Genomic DNA, 20,912 nt, shown 5'->3' with positions numbered 1-20,912 from the left:
ATTGGCCCTTACCAATCATGGCTTCCTAATACTCCCCAACTTTGAACTGGCTTCTTTACTCTGTTCTCCTCCCCACTGACAACTGATGTGTGGTGAGTGTACTAGTGCACTCTGGCTGCAGTTGCATCATCCAGGTGGGAACTCAACATTGGTGGTGATGTAAGGGAGTCCCCATTACCTGTAAAGTGCTTTGAATAGACTGCCCAAGTGTAAGGAATTAGCTAAATCTGAACAATAAGGATAAAGTTCAACAACTATGTTTTCTTAGACTGAGCCTGACATTCATATACTGTACAGTATAGGGTGATGGACTTAATTTCAATTCCTGAGGGAATAAATTCCTATATGTGTTCTGTGATCACTGTTAAGAGGTTCAGTATTTATTTTACAACAAAATGCCTATTCAAACCAATCATCTTTAAACATGTTACTTAAAGAAACTTGGCATTCAGCACTGACTACAGGAGAGGCAGTTCTATCACCTACAGCACGTTATGCATGCAAGTGTCTGGAGGCCACAGTGACCACTACTGTCGCTCAGAGCCACAGTAGAGAGCTCTGGCTGACTAATTCCACTTTACTCTCACAGCAGTGCTCAGCCAATTGAGAGCCACCACTTGGGGAATCTGGTCACAGAAAGATAGTGACATGACCCAGGTTCAAACCTGTAATCATAGAATTAGCACCTTGACTTGTTGAGCCACTCAGTTATCACTATTGTCCATATTTATCTGAAATGCTGTACGTATGGTTATCTTAGAATAAGGACACCACCACACTGTTAAAAGGATTATTCTTGGGACATCAAATAGGGAAAAAATGCCCAACCATTTACACATATACATATATAAATTTGTAAAATGCAAGGCTGAAATGCGGATTAAAACAGGGTCTAGAATTATTTGACCTGCTTCCCTCAAACTGAGGCGGAGCGATTGATCAAGGAAAAAAAAAACACTCAATGGCTGAGACTTGTAGGGAAAAGTAGCTAACCTGATCATATAAGATTCCCAAGATTTTAAACTGGGAAACAGGATGAGACAAAGACAAGTTTTTTGTGACCCAAAACGAAAGCACAGAAAACAGAATTTATAATTCTGTGATGCACACAGCATTAACATACAAACAAAATATGTGTTCAACACATGGATCACCCAAGAAAGTGTACTCATAGTGTCAGAACTCAACACTTTTCATTGAAGAAATGGGCTTTAAAGATAGACTGTAGATCAAAGGAAATATCATTGAGGCAACAAGTCCACTCCTTAGAAGGATAAAAATACAGAAGAGAGTAAATAAGAGCTAAAGTTTACGCTGGGGAAGTCATAAGTCTTCCTCTAGATCTTCTACCTCTGTTAAACCTCCATATAATGCATTAGTATGATGAGTGGTGGAATTGAAGCCAGTGTGGTTAACCTCACCTTGAACTTTCTCCTCCTGGCCTTGAACATCTTTTTCATGTAAGAGGATTCTTATGATATTTGGAGACACCCGCTCTGTAACTCACACAATCACCACACCAGAGACCTGAACCAAGATCTAGTGTAAATCAAAACTCTGAAAGTCCAGGATTTAAATCATGATTTCCATGATGGGCTGAAGATCCATTTCAAGTCGATTCCAACCTTTTCTACATGCAGACAAATTATATTTTTCATTGTTAAATGCGTGGAAGGAAGTACAAAAATCATTTGTCTTATATGGCGATTAAATGAACAGCAAAAGAAGAAAAATCTCTTTATTAATGCATGGAAACCACAACTTAAACTCTTGAGCACTGTACATCAAAGTCTTATCACTATCAGATGGCAGCTTCAAGTCTTCCACCAACTGAATTAAATTCCTCCGTTCTGCTGCATAATCCATCAGCATGTTATTCTTGGCAGAGCAGACTATGTGACACATGGCTGTGGTAAATGACTATATGATCTGGCTGCTTGTCTAAATGGAGACAAGGCAATGGAGAAAGGCATCACCAAACACAGGCCTCACTTCGCAAATGTCCTGCCTTTCTGACAGAGCCGCTGATTCAACAAATCCAAATCACTGGAACTCTTAGTTATAATCCAAAAATATTTTAATATAATTTAAAACCATGCTTTAAGAAAACTTGAGATCCTCTGTGCAAACATATCTTATATAGTAAATACCTTCATAAAACTGTTATATCTGAAAGAACCTCGATTGGCAACTGCCTATATGTCTTATAAAACATGAGATTCCAATCAAATCTCAATAAACAGATTTTTCTTATGTTGCAAAGAGAGAAAATTGTGGCTTGTGCATGACAGCACAGATAAACTTATGAACATTAGGCATACATTTTTTTCTTGATTAATATTCACCAACAAGGAATACCAAAAATCCCTTGCTCTTTTTCAAATCTTTGGTTAATGTGCATCAGTCCACTCAGTAAAAACTGTCAACATTTTTCATACGCTTTGCCTTTGTTTACAAGAAATCATTAGCAATACATGTGAAGTCAATAAAAACAAATGACGGCAGAATCATTTTCATTAGTTTCATTACCTTCAATACTGAGGCCTGAATTTTATTCATGGTTTTGTGTATAAAACTCTTTGGTGTTTCGTGTTCAAATATTCAGCAAAACACACCTGACTGGCTTCGCTTTAATGATGAAACTGAACAGAGTGAAGATCCCCTCTGTGGTCTTGTTTTTTCACATCACTGCTTCAAAGACTGGAATCAGCCATCGATCACAAGCATCTACAGCTATGTGACAGCTCAAGCTTACTGCCTGGAATCATTAGAGTGTAAAATCAGGCTTTGTCACTCTTAGTACTAGACTTGCTTCTCATTATCACTATTTTTTTTCTGTAATTAGGAGCAAAATCAAACTTTAAATCCACAGATTATAAGGAGTTCTAGAGCAAAAGGTAGAACAAGGACTTCAATTGTCTCAGTTGGGAAAAGTCAGCAATTGTACAGTATAAACGGTAATGATAAATAATGATTCATTTGATTTCTGCAGTGCAGTTATTTTTTTCCAAGGCTTAGTTTGTTAAAGTTGTTAAATATCTTCCCAGAAGAACTCCTAAAACCCACACACACCTGTAAAGAGTACAACACAAAATAGATTTATGGAAGCTGTAGTCAGGGAGTTTCTCAGACACCTCAGTCTAAGAATTTCTAATGCTGTCGTGAAGATGACCAAATCGGATTTCTGGACCTTCTGTTTATTTTTTTGCATGAAAATTAGACTTTACTCTGAAACAGAAGTGGCTTTCATTGCTCTAAAGGTTTTCAAATATAAATGCACAAAATGTTATAAAACAAATAAGAAGGCTCACAGAGGTGCCAGAAAATTCTCAATCTCTCTTAAAATTACTGTTCATTTTGTACACCAGATGAAAGGGGATTTCCAGTTTACTTGAAGGGTTTTATAGATTTTGCCCATATACAAGCTTATCACTGTTTTTCCCAATACACCTTCACATCATGAAATAATGAAACTACAGAATCTGAAAGGGCTTTTCTCCCTTCTGTCTTTGTTTTTTTTGGAAGGCACATTCTGTAAGTTCCCAAGGACAAACGAAAAGCACGGAGATCGATACAAGCAGGTACCACATGCACAGGCGCTGGACCCCTGTGTTACACTGTAGTGAATTACGCAGTACTGCAAAAACATCTTTCTGCAAACTAGGATGAACGTGTTGCAAACAGGAACAAAAGAAGAAGAAAAAAACACAAGGCTTCAGCACTGTCAAAAACCATCAGAGAATAATTTATTTAACCCAAAAAAAGAAGAAAGAAAAGAACAGTGGTGCAAGGGTATTTTCATTTCCAGAGCTACTTGGCTTTTGATGTACTGTTGCCTCAGAGAAAGAGAATGCCACTCATTTTTCTTCTTATTCAAAATAGAATGAAATCACATCCCCGCCTCCTGAGAAGTGGCACTAATGATATGACTAGCTTGCTGCCCTGTCGTTGACAATCAAGGCAACTGTCCTCACTTCTGACAAGCGCAACTCATGGTTCTAGGACAATTCAGTGAGGAAGTACAGAACCAATGCATATTCCCAGTGACACGCTTTCAAAGCTAACAAAATCTTTCCAACTTTAAAGCTGCAACAGCAAAAAAAAAATCCCCATCCCCATTCTGACACTTTAAAGTAAATCAGAAAAACAGCCTGGGTTTTTTTCTGCCAGCACCCCTTATAGTGTAAATTCCCAATTCCTGGGGAAATATGCTGAAGGCCTAATCAATCAGCTGTTAGCAGGCGGATAAGTGCATTTAACTGAACAGTCCCTTGTCTGATATGATCTTGTTTTCTGTTGTAATTGCTGTGACTTACCCAGCCCTTTAGGTGTTATTCCACTGCTGTCCACAGGATTGATGGCCCAGTAATAGTACTTCAGAGTATGCATCAGCTGCAACACCGTGCCCACCCTGCGGATGGTGCTGTAGATGGTAGCGGTGCCAATGAACTCCGCAGATAAATAAGTATACAAGGACAGCTGAACCTGGGAAACCAAAGGATGGAGAATGCGTCAGCCAGATCACCTTAATTGGCATGAGAAAAATCATCCTTTCTCTTGCTTCCCATCAGCATAAACAAATAAGTGCAACTCTTAGATGACTCTTTACAGGCTCATGCCAAGCACAAAGCTCGGCATTGTTATAATCTCACTGAGATATCCCCTTTTTGTAAAGGAATGTTTGCAAAGGCTGTTATTTTTTCACTGAATGCAATGGCCAAAGTGTGTTGTTTATCAGCCATCGGAGATTTGGTATCCAGTACAGTCATTTGTTTGCACTACCTTCCATTAGAAATGTTCTAAACAGAACAAAAGCTCCAGATGATCACTACTGGATTCTCTTTCCTGCAGGTGCAGTCTGCAGAGCAGCCAGCTACTCCTGACCTCCCAGAAAACAAGACTGTAATTGTCCCTGGGAGATGTAGATACATGCCCAGTTCTGGGATGCTCTTCTTGGATTAAATGTCCTTGGTAATTAGGAAGAGGTTTTAACAAGGAATTCACAGCAGTTTTAATTCATTAGGCATTTCGGCTTTTTTTTCTGAAAATCCTTAGACCTTTTTTAAAAGCAGACCAAAGGACGTCCTTTGGTGCTGGAAATCTTAGATGTCTTGTGGAAACAAACAGTGAATCTAATACACAAAAACATCTAAAAGTGGTACAGTAGCACATAAAATAAATTAGCTTTTAAAGTCAACATTTCAGTTTATAATATAATTGACTATCAAGTATAATACAGGAAAGCATAGGCATAGAGAAAGACTACAAAGACTAAAGACTTTAAAAGAATGCTATTTTGCAGTTTAAAAAATAAGTTTGGGTTTTTTCAAACCAGTGTATTTGAAATAAATTTTGATTACTGGATGGAAACCACTTGACTTGACTTTGAGCTTAAAATGAACTTATGGGAGAAATCAAGACTGACATGTCATTTAGGATGAATAAGAGCCCTTCCCACAGTGCAGTAATTAAAGTACCTATAGTGTATTAAATCCCTATGCTGTTTGTTGAGTTCAAACATCCCCCCCCCCCCCAAAGACTTCAAAACAGAAAGCTTGGTTGAAGATGTCAAAAACCACAGATGAATTACGTTTAATATTTGCAGCAGTAAAAAAAAAATCCCACCTTATTTATTTGTTTACTTATTAATAAACTGCCACATGCAGTGTACGCTGAGCCAAATTTATTTTTACACCAATTATAGGTTCCTTTGATATTTTTATCCAGATTTCATGGGTATTATCAGCAAGAGAAAATTTACCATTTAAGATTCTCAGAAACTTCAGATCTTTTTTTTGCACAAAGTATGACAGGAAACATTCAACCCTTTCAGAATTTCCATAGATATTTCCATATCTTACAGTACCCACTGTACTTCAGTCTTTGTGATGGTATATTATAGAAGACATTGTAATTATACTCTGTGTTTGTGGAAAGTGTTAGGGGGGAAGCCAGCTCTGCACTGGAAGTGTCACACTCCCCCAGATGGGACTATTCCTTGCCCTGGCGCACCTTCGCTGGAGTATGAATCCAGATAGCAGCATTGAATAGAATGTGGTCGCAGAGTTGCTTCAACAGTGGGGCTCCATGAGTCAACCCATCCAGGTACTTGGCGAAGGAAAGAAACTGCTCCAGCACAGCCCTGGTTATGTGAACCCTGGATGACTGGAAAACAACAGAGCAGAAGGAAGAGTGGTTGGAGTCAGTGCCCTTCCTCCCAACATGAATTTAAGCCTACTTTGCAATTTCATGGATCATAAAACAAAACGGCTGAGGTAAAATCACTGCTCAGAGGAAAAGCTGTCTGATCCCTCTGAAGTGGTTTATATATAATTCTACAACACCTAAACATTTTTCTTTTCATCTAAGAAAAACTGCCTATAAAAGCATTTCTTGCTTAAAAACCTGAACTGACTGTCTTTTTTTACATTACTTATGTCTTTCAGCCCAAAGTTTGACCCATTTCACACTGCAAAACATCTGAAACTGAGACAGACCTTTCAATTTTTTTTTCATGTTCTCTATACATTTCTTGCCAAGGTGTAGAAAAAAAAGAATTCAAACAGATGTGGCTATCTATCAGGATCCATTCTACCCGGTGGGATGCACAATATCATGGAATTGGCAGCCATAGGATACAACGAAGATCTTCAACTAGTTACAGCCAGGTCAATTAATGGTTTTTGGTAATTACAACAAACCGTGTTAATATCCAAAGTCAAAGACAATATTAAGTTACTATACAACTAAGGAAACTATGCTACCATCTTGGCTTTAAGTTTTGGACCTTGTTTAACAGAAACAGACTTCTTTTCAGACCCCAAAGGCATGTACAAAAGCACCTACAAGAGGAATGACAAAGGAGCCCGTCTATTTCAATTCTGCAGAGGTAGCTACAGTATGCTCTCGTTCTCACGATTTATCTGATTAGAGACAAAGATCAGGAGATGCTGCCACATGGTGTAAGACAGATCAGGCTTTAAAAATTCACCCGAAGCTTATACTGCCACAAAATATGATACTTCTTAGCAGAAACACATCCATGAAGCTATGTTCTGTTCTTTTTCTTATTTTATTTTTGGGAGCAGATAGATTACCAAGGGAAGTCATTTATAATTCGCTGCAATCCATTTGACTCGGAAGTACATCAGCCCCTGTGGCTGTTTACTTTACTTTGTGTATTTGTTTTCGCATATGTTCAGCAGCATGACAAAAGGTTGAATGTTCGATAGAGGGGGGAAAAAAAGGATCACGATTTCCTTGAACAGCCAAGTATGGGGCTTCTGTGTTATGTGGGGTTTATTTAAGATATTATGGACCGGGCACCTCTACCTTCTCCAGAAGATAACCAATCACCAGGAAACCTTTTCCTCCCAGCATTTGCTCTTGCATAGCAACTGAACTCTTCAAGAGCTCCACCAGGAAGGCCAGGAGAGTGGCACTGCAAACACAGCAGTTACAGTCAGCAGCTTGAAAAGGTAGCAAAACATTCAGATGGAAGCTTCTTATAGAGAATGGGGATTAAGGACAAATTGTACAAGAAACATGTATTAAAAGATGATTTTTTCTTCTATTCAAAATCCTTTTTGATCAGCATGTTTTGGCATGATTCATTAATATACGAGTATTGCAGTAAACCACTGACATACACTGAGAAGACAGGATTCTTAAAAGTATCTGAAAGCAAAAAAGCAATTACTTCTTTTAGTAATCAGAGAAGCTAGAAGGAACCATTTGTTTACTCAAGCAGTACTCACAAATGGGTACAATGGTTAAGCTGTGTTATTAGACAGTACACTGAGCAAACAGAAGACTAAATATCCTCATCTCTATCACATTTCATTTTAAATTCTTTATAACCAATCACTTAAAGCAAGCAAATGCTATTTTCAGAACATATTACTTTTATGTCAGCACTTTTTGTTTCACACTTGTAACGGTAGAAAACTACATTATCGCAAGGCCCCGAATTAATATAACCTTCATCCCTTGTGCTTCTTAATCAGCCTTCAACAGCTACATCAAATAGGCCAAATTTCACCACTGACATGCTACACAAGAACAATCAGTCTTCTGCAGAATCCTTTCAACTATTATGCATAAATACAGATTAAAAAAGAGAAATTTGCAGTATATGGACTAAAATAGGTGTGATTTCTTTCATCCCTTCATACAAGAAACTGATTACTGCTTTTTATCATCTAGAAGAGAATTTTACTATCCAAAAGATTGTACGGGATGTTTGTTTTTCAATATCATTACAGATTTGTTAGTCTTGTGTGATTTGTAGTGTGCAAAAAGTGGTATAGAGGGCATATGCATGATGCTCACGGGTGCCATAACAGCTTTAACATATTTTTCACATACAGCAATTGAGCTTTTGAAATCCACTTTAATTTCTTTTATTTTCTATTTCTACCTGAAATGAAAGCATGTAAAAAGTCGTACTGTTCTTCTGTGACAACAGAACATTTTCTAGCACAGAACAATTTCAAGCACGATAAAACTACAAAATCTTTTTCCAGCGCAGGAAAGGAAAACAAAGCACATCGATTTTCCTCATTGAACTGGCTACAAATTGTACTGAGTTAAAAGCTAGCAAGAATTGGCTTAGATTGTCTCGGCACTTAACAGATTTAGATATCAGATTGTAGATCCAAGTTTTAATGCGACAAAATGACTTTTGGATGAGTTGTTTTTCTCATAATAATATTCACATTAATATAGAGTCAGAAATTGAATTTGGCAAACTAAATTAAATTTGGAATCTGAAATTGTGTCAACCTCTGCCCACATCAATAATCATTGTCCACTCACCATACTGTGGTTTCTACTTGACTGTCATTCTGCTGACGATAGTCCAGCTGTGCAAACAACGGGAAGAGGACCTGAATCCCACCAATAGAATGGATTGCACTGTGGATTGAGTGGGTCACTATAGCTTTCACATCCTGGAAACAGAAAGCAGCTGTATGTTACACACAAAACACATCATAAACTGCAAACAATGTTTGCATGTGGACAGCTAGTAACAACATACTGTAGATTAACATGGTAGCGTAGATTTTAAAGAAATCTGGATTTAAAGAAAATAAGAAGTGAAATCCCAAATTAGAATAGAGAATAAAAGAGCATTTTAAAACATGAACACAATTTTCCTCGTCTGAAGCACTGAAAGAAAAAAGATTCCATTATTCCCCAAACCATTTGTTTTGGTTTCATTTTGTCACATTCTTGTTTCTTCTTGAGTCATAACTAGGGCACAGCCAAATTCATGCACAACAGACGACACAATTGTATTATAGGTAATTCTTGAAACAACAAAGAATAAAAACAGCAAGTATAACAAATCCAACAATTTATCAGAATGCTCAGATCATACGATCTGTCCCTCTAATGAAAAAAAACAATGTCTACATTTGAATTAACAGGTTCTGAAGGGCTCTGGCTTGAGGCCACAGGCAGATGTCAGCTCAAGCAAGCTTGCTTTCACTTGTGTGATATATTTTTACACAAGTTTGCTTTGCAGACTTCACAACAACCTTTCACCATTCATCTGTTCTTAACAGCAAGGCTTGCAAGCCACTTGAAGCATCCAAAAGAAGAAAAAATAACCAAGAAATTGTCATTTTAGATTATTTTTACACATCCTTGGTGCTGCCATGTTTCCATGTGTGAATATTTAGATTAATTTAAAAAATAACTGAATTAGATGTTTGTATTACTTACAGAAACAAAAAAATGTTTAAACATTTATTGCCTTACACCACAATCATCCTTATTTTTCTCAAATAAAAATAAAGGAAGCGTTATGCAAAGACCAAATATTATTAATATTATTGTTAATATAGTCCAAATAAAATTGCACAGTTACCTGGGCCCTTTACTAAGAAAACAAAACTTTCACAAGGGGGTTTCCAAGGAGGCTGAGTGCAGGTTGACCTCTATGATTACAGGCTCAACCCAGGGTCATGTCACTGATACATTTTCATCTGGATTCCACAAGTCTTTGCACACAATTGGGAGAGAAGCCTCTTCTCCAATCGGCATGCAACCTCCTGTACCTGTGACCTACAGGGCCTGCGATGCATTACAATACAAGAGTTTCCAAAGTGAGAGAGTCAAAAGAGTCTTCCTACACTTGTTCATTATCCTCTGTGTGAGGCCACAAAAAAAACACAGAACTGGCTATTCCAAATCGAGCGAGTTCAACAAATGTTACAGACAGATTCATATTTATCTTCCAGAAATAAGAAACTAACACAAACCTGCAGCATTAAAGCATGGGGAGAGTGCACAAAAATGGAGGGGTTTTCCTTTGGGGAAGACTCCAAGCAGAGCTGTGCGTCTGTGGCCTTGGCGTTGTAGGTGAAGGCAATACTGCTGGCCAGCTTCCCATCATAAAGAACCTGCTTGTGGTGTTCCGCCAGGTGAATGTCACTTTCTGACTTGAATTTAAACGTACTCTAAAACACATTGGGGAGAAGACCGAAAACAAAGAATTAGTGAAAAGCTGAAAGCATATTCTTCTGCTGTGTTTGCAGTAAGGTACCTAGAAGGAATAACAAGCACCTATGGGAGGTGGGTTAGGTAGGCTCTTATCCACTCTACCATGACATCTGACTGGCAGCTTCATTTGAAGGGGTTTTCATACAATAACCATTTCTCCAAACTAGCCAGCACTGTATACATACACCAACTAACTCCCTGTTTAAATAGGTGAACAGCATTACTGCTTTGTTATTTTTTACAGTGAGGTTTTAGCTCTTGATATTTCTAACTCCAAAACAACTCTGTGCAAGACACAGTTTTTAATTGATGGTAACCTTCTTTTTTTATCTGACATGAGTATTTTTTCTCCAGCTGTCTATGCACATCAATGTACCTGGGTTTTACCAGAACATCTTGACCTTTAGGTCAAAATGGCATTTAATAGCTGGCCCAAATGCGTCATCTGGTCTCCACATTTAATCACAAATTAGCAGCAAGCTGTTGTGCTTGCACAAAAAAGGCAGAATAATACAAAAATTCAAACACTAGAAGTTCAAATCCAAAATATGCTTTACTGAATACGTTTAGAAGAAGTGATATTTCCGAGCCTCCTCGAAAAATAAGTTGGCTGTTAGAATTAAAGCTTAGGGAAAGAGGGAAAGAAAAGCAGGTAGTCATGACCTTCGCAACCATTCTTTTGAAAGTTACATTATTGCCTAGGGATTTCCTGCTATGTCTCACTGCATTTAAATTAATGCATTTATCACTAGGCATCACACAGCTCAATCCTGTTGGCACTGCAGAAACTGTAAGCAGCTATCGCCATTCCTTCATTACAAGCAATACACAGACCCACAGAAAAAAGCAACAGTCACAGTGACAAGTGACATGTCTTTTAATTGTTTTGTTTTTTTTAACAAGGACAGCTCTCCCTTCATGTCAAAAACAGGGGCAATACATGCAAATCATACAGTTATAAGAGATTTGAGATCTTAAGCCAGACAGCTTTCAAGATAGTCCCCCAGACAGACAGCCCAGCTGCTGAAAAAGCAACTGTCGTTAATTGCGCTACATATGATAACACTTACACCAACCATGGATTTAACAGCTAGTTTCACAGATCCCAAATGCCGCAAACTGTTGATTACATGTGATAAATTAATATTACTGTAGGTAAGCCTAAGGGTTAACCTTTTAAATGATTTTAGGAATGCTACAATTAAGAGATCTAGTGCTAGTGTATTAATCATAAGTTGAATTATTAAAAATCAGATCCTGAGGGGACAAAAAATACAATTTTGTCTAAGGCAATGTTAATAAGCAAATCAGTCATCCAGTGTCAAAGGTAAGGCATATAAAATTCATGTGAGGAGCACTTTCCTTTGCTCTGACTCACAGAGAATGATGATTAGCATGAACAGAAGGAAATTAACCTGTCTCAGCAATACAAAAGCAATTATTGTTTCACATGGTCTCCATGGCATAACTCTCAGAACTTCCTTTTTATTAGAAATTTCCAAAAGTCTGACTCAAGTTCAGTGGTGTGTGAACAAATAAGCAAGCTTGTATACCCTAAGGTAGGTGCTAATTATTCTTCAATTCAGTTTTCGTTTAATCTGAAACACAATTTACGCTATCCTAGCAGTGCTAAAGCACATTCTGACAACATCAACAGCTAAATTACAACACCCTGCCTTGTGTCGCTTTTCTCTGCTTTAGTAAATGAACCCACTGTGCTGCCTACACAAGCTACTCTAAATTGGTCAAAAAACACACCATTTTTTGAAGAACCTGTAAAAAGTGTTTTACATACTGTAAGTACAGGGTGCTTAATAAACTTAATTGGCCTGTTCAAAACAACCATAACATTAAAATGGCAATTAACTTTAGCAATAAAGCTATGGGGAACACAAAAAGGCAGACAACAAGATTACATGCCAGAATGCAGGCACATCAGATATGTTCAACAGAAGATACTTCAGTACTTCAAAGACATTAAATCTGGGAGAAGCCAGCAATGCGAACAACACCTGGTGTCCCTTGCAATCAGAATTTCTATGTCCAAGCAAGGTCAGCTAACTTCTTTTAAGTACAAGGAACTGCCATTAATTAAAAGAAAAAATATTAATGAGATCTCTCTATGTTAGAGGACAGAAAAGATGAGCTATCTCAACAGGCTTCTAATTCTGTTATAGGTGGAGTAGAAGTTACAGTAGCAGCCAATTCACATGATTCAAGCTTTGCCTTCAAACTCATAATATACTTGAATGATGTCCCTTGTTACATATCTCTCACTAAAGTTAGCAATGCCACCATAATAAAGGTGAAACATTTGTTGCTGATGAATTTGACCTAATGTAAGCAAAGTGGACTTGCACGTCTAATTAGACAGTTCTGCTTTTCATGAGAAGTTCAGACTTAAACAATGCATACTGTACAGTGACTATACAACATTTTTATGTCGAAATAAAATTTGGGGTTGCCAAAAAAACAATCTCCACATGTTGTTGAAGAAAAATATTGTCACAGTCAAAATAAAGATGTTCTGTGTTAAAAGATTTTCTGTTATCTGGTTGAGTGCACAGCCAATCGCGTACTGCGTTATTCTGCAGATACTGTAAAATCCTACTGTACGGGAATTGCTACATCTGTAAGCCCAGATTTGGAAACTTGGTTACCGTATCAATTGACAAGTACAGGTACAGTATGTGTAAGGGAGACTCAATGGAGAAGAGTGTCTACAGATCTCCACCTGAAGACAGAATAGCAAGACCCACTTTTCTCATATCTCAATGGAAACAGCTGACTATTTAGGCATGCAGAGCTGGAACTCAGTCCAAGTGTTTATCTCATTTTATGAAACCCACCTACAGTGCCACAACACCCTTAAACGGCTTCATTTGAGAATGGGTTTTAGAGAATAATACAAAGAGAGTGGAAAGGACAAGATCTTTTTCATGAAAGGGATGAAATCACTGTTACCTCAAATAATCTCACAGTATCACAATAGAACTTGCTATATTTAAGCAAAGCGGTGTTATGACACAATAGAGGCAAAGGGCTACAACAATCATTTAAATTTCTGATAAAGGGATTTTAAAAGAAAACATTACAGTACAATATGAGAGGTTGGGTACACAAAACAAAGCTATAAACCATTCAAAACTATTCTTCATTCAGAACTGATGAATTCACAGTTTATCACTATGCCTTCAGACAACTTAAGTGCTATAGTACCTGTTTCTGAAGAGGGTATAACAACTCAATATCTGTTGAACAACTGAAGACAAACATCACACCATGGTTCATTTTTCATAAAGTATTGACTGGGTCAAACCCAAAAAGCACAAGGCAAATTAGTTCTACTGTTCTAAAATGTATGTCAATTTCCTTTGGCAATGCTCCAGTATCTCCACTTACAGTAACAATGAAAATGATATATGCTGAATCTTGAAACTGTTTTTATACCACAGCAAATAATACTCACACAACACACACAAGCAACCTGATGGACCAAACAACTACAGAATAAATTGAAACGTTACTGTAGGCAAGTGTAAAACAAATCAATATAGCAATCCTAATGAAAGCTGGTCTTTGTGCATGCATAATATAAAGTAAAGATGATCTTGAAAATGGTACCATATGTCAAGATAAAATGATGACAGCATTGCATATAAAGAATGGAAACTTCTATTATAACTCCCAACCTCAGACCCTATGCTAAGAAAGGGCCGTTCATTGTGTTGTTTTAGCTACACCACATGAAGTGTTATAGCATCATGATGTAATTTCACTGTGGCATGGAATTCTAAGAAAACATAACTGAACATTGAACAGCATTAGAAACATTAGAAGGAAGGCACGAGTCTTTCTACCACCACAAGAAGCAAGTAGTAAATCTAACAAAAAGTAACAGAATGTGCAGGGAACAAGCTGTTAAAGCGACCATCCAGCCCTGACACTAAGATTTGGTTGGCGAAATTGTACCTGACAGCAGGTCTTTGAAGATTTAATAATCATGAAGAAACTGCAACACTCTTTTTGAGGTGTTTTCTTTGAGAGTGGAGATTTAATCCTCAAATAGCAACAATAATGGCCAATTACCAAGGATTTTTTTTCTTAACTATACCGAAACACTTTCCTTCTTTAACGCTGGTACTTCAGTCCCTAACAATATTCTCCTTTAAACATAAACATGCATTTTTACCTTCACTTTGAAATGAGAGTCCACTTTTTAGCAATTATATTCAACTGTTCCCTTTCCAACGCAAGCACACCCTATTCTAGTACTATTTTAGTATTCTAGGTCATTTTTGTACTGTTTAAAATAAATATAGTAGGAAGCTCCTGAGTGACCTACTGTAATTAGCAAGGATGCCAACTCAAGGCAGGTTGTGCTCAATGACCCAAAGACTGAAGTTTAAATTTGGGTCACTTCACTAGTTAACTGTAGGGTTTCCCAAGAGTGGGTGGCACAATGGTGCATTGGTTAGCATTGTTGCCTCACAACAATGCTAACCACTGCTGGGGTCCTGGGTTTAATTCCTGGGGTGCTATCTGCACAGAGTTTATATGTTCACCCTGTGTTTCCTCCGAGGGGTTTTGTTTCCTTCCACAGTTCAAAGACATGCTGGTATGTTAATTGGCTTCTGTAAACTGGCCCTGGTGTGAGTGTGTGTGTGTGTTGGTGTGTGCCCTGAGATGGTCTGGCATCCCATCCAGCATGTATCCCAGTGCCCAGTGCTGCCTGGCCACTGCAATCCTGAATTGGATAAGATGTAACCGAAACTGATGCGATGATGCAGTGATAAGTGGCAGCAGATAAACAGCTGAGCAGTCCCAGAGCAGGGCTAGTCAGCGAGGATGATCTCTGTTTTTCCAAAAATGCTAATTCCTGCAGTGTGCTCAGCACTTGCTGTGACATCGCTAAGAGACATGTCGGTCCTCCAGTTAGTGCTAGCTCTACTGTCAGGTGTGGTGGAGCTCACAGTGTGGCAAAGGGGTCCGCACGTGGATTTCCTGTACTGCAGAAGACAGCTGAACCTTAAAACAACTGCTGATTCCACATGTTGTGGGTAAAGTATGTAACAAAAAAGTAAAAACATTCGCAGGTATAATTTTTAAACCAAAAATAAATTCCAGATGAGTACAATACTTAGATGTTTTCTGGTTCAGCTATTTGCTTATTTATTGACCAGCAGTGGATGAAAAAAGAAAGGGTGCAAATAAATTTCATTTTCAGATACAATTACCATTGCTCGGAACAGAATGGATTACAACCCACCACCTCTGTAAATTCAATGCTGCTCATAACTGACCAAGAAACACTACAGTACTGTATGTGTGTGTTTGGAATTCCAGGAACCTTTAGCTCTTGAAACTTTAATAGTTTTCGACTCCAATCCACAGAGAAGTCCCAAGTGTATCACGTCTACCACTGCCAATTCATCTGCATGAGTTTTTAATCCCAATGTATTTTTTAACAGTACTCCCACCCATTTGAATACATTAAAGAAGCAGGCTCTGCTCTTAAGAGATGCTTTCTGACAGGCCTTCAGAGGGGAGTTTCGTTTTTTGTTTTCCTTTCTTTAACAAGGAAGCTGTTATATGGCCGCAGAGCTTAACCTTATGTGTGTCATTGTTTTAACAAGTCTCTCAGTTTGACCTCAGGGAAATGGAACCTCTCCTCCCTTTTATAGCTCAGCTGTGTCTTGGCAGGTTGATTCGCTCCTGTCTTTCATAAGCCTCCTTTAATTTCCCTGTGCATATGGGAAACTTTAAGCTTTCATAACACTTACTTAAAAGGCATCTACTGTACATACAGTATCAACAAATGCTACAAATTGTTGCTTTCTTGGTTACTTCTCTAGATCTTTTCAGATCTGTACAGCAATAAGGAATGCAAGGATTAAAAAAACTATCCAGTGTCAAAATTATTCCATTTTCCAAGTTAATAAATTCAGTTAAAAGTCTTTAATTTTCGGATTTGGCTGAAACCACAGTCTATACCATTCAGAACAAAGTGCAATAAGACTTAAGAAGCCTTCTTTCTAGCACCTGGAGAGCTTTCAAAAGAGAGAGAAAAAGCCCAGAATTCACAGAAGGCTTTGAAACTATTTGTCAATCATGCAATTTTCATAGAGTAGGTTTTTGATTTTGTACAAGAATGACAAGGTGCAAAATAGAAAAAAAAATGTTACTTTTGATTTTTTTTGCTGTTCACTAGAGGCTACTACACTGTAGGTCTGTGTCACTGCAGGGAGAAATGACAGAATGATTTGTAATGCACCACATGCATTTTTAATAGTGCTTCAACAGTGGCTAAGTAGGTCTAATTAAATAAATCTTTCAATTTCAATATTCTAATACTCAGATACTTTATTGGCTAATAACTTTTGTAGCTCGTGATATGTACTCATTTATCTTGGAAATTTAAGGCATGGTCAACCATTTAAGATGGATTTATCCAATGCTTTAGCACAACTATGTAATAAGGTTTGGTGCAATAATAAAACTTTTATGAGATATGGAAAGTATTCTTTTTTCAGAGTTGAAGGATCTGCAAAGATCCCACAATTCAAACTGTCTCTTTCAAAAACACATACAGTATGAAGCTGTTCATTTTCATCCATGACAGTCAGAAATCATAATGCTGGCCTTCTGAACATACAATACAGTACAGAGTTTCAAACACATTGCCTACTAAGAGTAATCTGACTTAGTGTCTAATAAAGTGCACTTACAGTAGGTATACTGGACTTCAAACTTTTACAGCATATTGAAGAATTTCCAAAACGTAATTTAATTTTGCATCAGGCACAGCACACTGGCATAACAGTTAACACTACTGCCTCACAGCTCCTGTGTCCTGAATCTACATTTTATTTAGAGTTTGCATGAGAGCATGAGATTTTGTCTCCAAAATGCTCCATTTTCAGCACCATCTTTCACAGAGTTATTGCCTATGTACTGCAAGTTAATTAATGTCTCAGAATGGTCCCTGTGTTTGCTGGGTGTTTTGTCCAGAATCAGCTCCTACCTTGCACAACAGGATTAGACTTGGGAATATTTTACCAAGAAAAAAAATATTCAGATGAAAAATAAGCATTAACCAGAAACCCTTGGGTCTGAAAACGTCCATAAATACATCATTTAGACAGAAAGGAGGATACATCTGAGGTCAGATTGTCATCTTGGATCACGACAGACTGGGTAATCACAGAAAACATTCTGTATTTTAATATTTATTAAAATATACTGTAGGAGCATGTAACTTAGAAAGGGATAGAAATTTACTAAAATAACACTCTGCTATCTGCCCCGTCTTTCTCACACCCGAAGAAGGCTCCAGAGCCGAAACACTGTTTTCTTTCTCCTCTTTTCAGCATGGAATAAACCTATTACTTGTTCCTTTGCAGACTACGCATGCTGACACAGCTACCCACCTGAACTACTCCAAAATAACACTATGTTTGTCAGAGAATAAAGAGAATACTTGTCTGAGTTTACCTGTTTCTTTGAAAAAAAGGTAAACAAACCCTACAGAGATGGAGGTAAAATGGCAGACTATTACTGCAGTCACAGCTTTGCTAAAGGTGACTCTTTAGTAGGTATCAGGTAAGAAGAGGAAAAAGCTAAGAATATTTCACCAAATGTTTTAAATCACGTAAGCTCAAATGACAGGCTATTAAAAAAACAGAGATGAAAAGTTAAAAAGTATTCAAAGCAAACACTTCCCTGTAGGTGACCCCAATTATTGAGGGAAAAAAATAACTCTCTACAAGTATTGTCAAAAATAAAACCCTCCACTGAATGTCAGAAACACATACTGCATCGCAGTTACAATAAAACTGGATTTAGAACAACCCTACAGTTTTACTAAGTACAAAGGTAACACCAAGACAGTCTGCCACTTTCCAGATATGTTTATCTAAAATCCTAAAAGAAATGTTTACTGAGCAATGGCAACTGAACTATCTCTCTCATCACACTAACAGATTTTTTAGCCTTTTATAATTAACTGCAATGGCTTTCGGGAAAGAATGCCTGTACTTGTGAATTGTGAAAGCTGTTGTAAAAGGCTGAAAAAGCACAGCAGCAAGATGCTGGTCATCATGTGACAGATGAAGAGAACAACATACAGTGCACATAAATATTAATGTATTTAAAATTTATTTTTAATAAACATTCCATTTTAGCATAGTAACACAAGACACCAAGATGCCTAATGTAAAAATAAACTTGAACTTTTATTATTCTCTCTAAATTTGTGGAAACGCATACAGGTTAATAAAGAGGGCTTACTTTGAGTGTGAAGCCAAAAATGATATAATCTAATTTAAAGTAACAGCAAAAACCATCAGAACAAAAACAACACTTCTATCCAGAACAGTTCCTCTGCTGAGTCTAGATAAGAAAAAACACTTCTTCAATTCAGATGAATAAATATTTTATATTTATAAATAGAACAAATACTCAAAGTACCCAAACCTTTTTTCTTGCAACCAATCATGATTGCAATGAAATAAAGATTCAAAACAAGTTTAAGTGCAATCTCCTAACTTAAGTGTGATGTCAGTTGCTCTCAAAATTTGAAAGCATCAATTCTTGCAAATAATAAGGCATAATTTACAGCAAAGAATGTCAGCTGATTGGTAGAAACTGATCTACTGTACAACACATATTGGTTTGGGAAAGCTGATCTGATGTCATTTGCGAGACAGGTCTGTTTTGAATTTCAAGATATTTGGTACTACAGTATATGCATAGGGATTAAAAGATGTCATCTCCACATTTCAAAGTTATATACTGCATTAGTTTTTATTTCTTTTTATTCATTTACCGTACATTAAGTCAACAAGCTCCTAATGGCTTTCTATTTTGCAGTCTATTTCTGAGGAATTGTCTCGTGTGCTATGTACTCAGAGTACTGATGGGTACATAGTACTGATCTATGGATCTTTACACAACCACCAGTCAAAACAGATAAACAACATGCTTCAACATTATTTCAAAAATCATATACAAGGCTCCTTATTTTTTTAGCTTTCAATGCACCATAAAAGCAAATGAGGGATGCTTTTTACAAAATGCCTTCTGTGTTTTAGATCACTTCTGTGCAAAAATTCCTGAAACAACAGTTTAAAAACAACAGATTCAGGACTGATTTTGTCATACTGTATAACATGCTGCTGAAATACCATCATGATATAAGATCTGATGAAGTAATGATATGACATCAGTGACCTGCTGAAAGCCCTGAGCTTAGCCTTAGTTAGAGCTCAGTGATGGTCCAACAACATTTATTCATAAAAGGCCCAACATGGGGTAGACAATCCAGATACACCAGGACACAGACTAAAATCTCAAACCAAAGTCTTTGAGTGGGAAGCTGTGTCGCCATGCGTTAGCTGCAAAGTTCAAAAAGTTAATTCCTCGCTACAAAATAGAAAGGAGAAACAACGCTACAGCTGCTGAGTGTTCTTCAGGTGTGAGCTCTGGTCATGCCAAATTCTTGTGGTTCTCCATTCTATTCTTCAGTGTTCAATTAACCTTTCCGTATTTTATATCTTTGCCTACCACATATCATCACATTTTTGTACAGAGCATACTGTCTAAAAATAGAATAAACCATATTTTAGGAGTACATTTTATTAAAAACCTATTTATGGAGAAGCGGCTCATAAAATCAATGATTAAAGTTAGAAACGTATACTCAGACAAATGCTAATAAGGTACTATAAAATTATTAAAAATTAATTTAATGATTTAAATTAACAAATGATTCCTTCATACTTTGTTTTGATGAAACAAAGTATGAAGCTTTTCCTGAAAATTACACAATATGGGGCATGAGGTATACTGCATTCCTTTCTTGCTTGTGGGCTTATTTTAAAATGTGGCGTGGGGTCATTTAAAGCTCTCGTCATATCATTAGATGGGTCACATTTTGGTTGTTTCCTGCTTTCCAGGAGAGTTGTTTATTTCTGCAACAAATGACCATTTTCTTGTGCTTTAAAACAGGATGGTTATTAAGCCAAACATACAGGTGGAGCAGAAGGAGCTACTTATCATGGTCTACTTATTCAGCAGACCTACACAGAATAATAAAATGCCCTTTGATTCATCCAAAAGGGGGTAATTTTCTTTGCAAAACACAAACCTCAACACCTTCAGCAATCAGTAGGATAGAACGAGACATTCATACATTATCACTACTGCATGAGGATTAGATCCAACATCAACCAAGAATCTTCTGATTATTGTGAGATCGACACAAGTACACATTTAAATCATTTGCAAAAAAGCACTGGTCTTCTCAAGCTAAAAGAAGCAATCTCTGACCCTGCAATACCCAACAAACACATAGTATCCACAGAGTAGCCCCTTGTACAGTGGTTCCATACTACAGATTGAAT

The 20,912-nt window shown here is 37.3% G+C and overlaps 1 protein-coding gene across 18 annotated transcripts in view; it reads right to left on the bottom strand.

Annotated features, from left to right (window-relative positions):
* The window catches only part of nbeaa (neurobeachin a), a 354,854-nt gene that overhangs the window by 213,324 nt on the left and 120,618 nt on the right, over positions 1-20,912 (bottom strand). For all 18 annotated transcript variants that reach the window (XM_015341879.2, XM_069190158.1, XM_069190159.1 and 15 more), the window contains exons 9-13: positions 10,269-10,466; positions 8,818-8,951; positions 7,333-7,441; positions 6,013-6,165; positions 4,317-4,485 (exon numbers count right to left, since the gene is read on the bottom strand). In XM_015341879.2, the coding sequence (XP_015197365.1) occupies positions 4,317-4,485; positions 6,013-6,165; positions 7,333-7,441; positions 8,818-8,951; positions 10,269-10,466 (763 nt within the window). The remainder of the gene's footprint in view (positions 1-4,316; positions 4,486-6,012; positions 6,166-7,332; positions 7,442-8,817; positions 8,952-10,268; positions 10,467-20,912) is intronic.

This window comes from Lepisosteus oculatus, chromosome 5, assembly GCF_040954835.1.
Source record: "Lepisosteus oculatus isolate fLepOcu1 chromosome 5, fLepOcu1.hap2, whole genome shotgun sequence".
In the NCBI taxonomy this organism is placed as follows: domain Eukaryota; kingdom Metazoa; phylum Chordata; class Actinopteri; order Semionotiformes; family Lepisosteidae; genus Lepisosteus; species Lepisosteus oculatus.
Note: the sequence above shows the minus strand (reverse complement) of the source record. Positions and strands in the feature narration are given on the sequence as shown.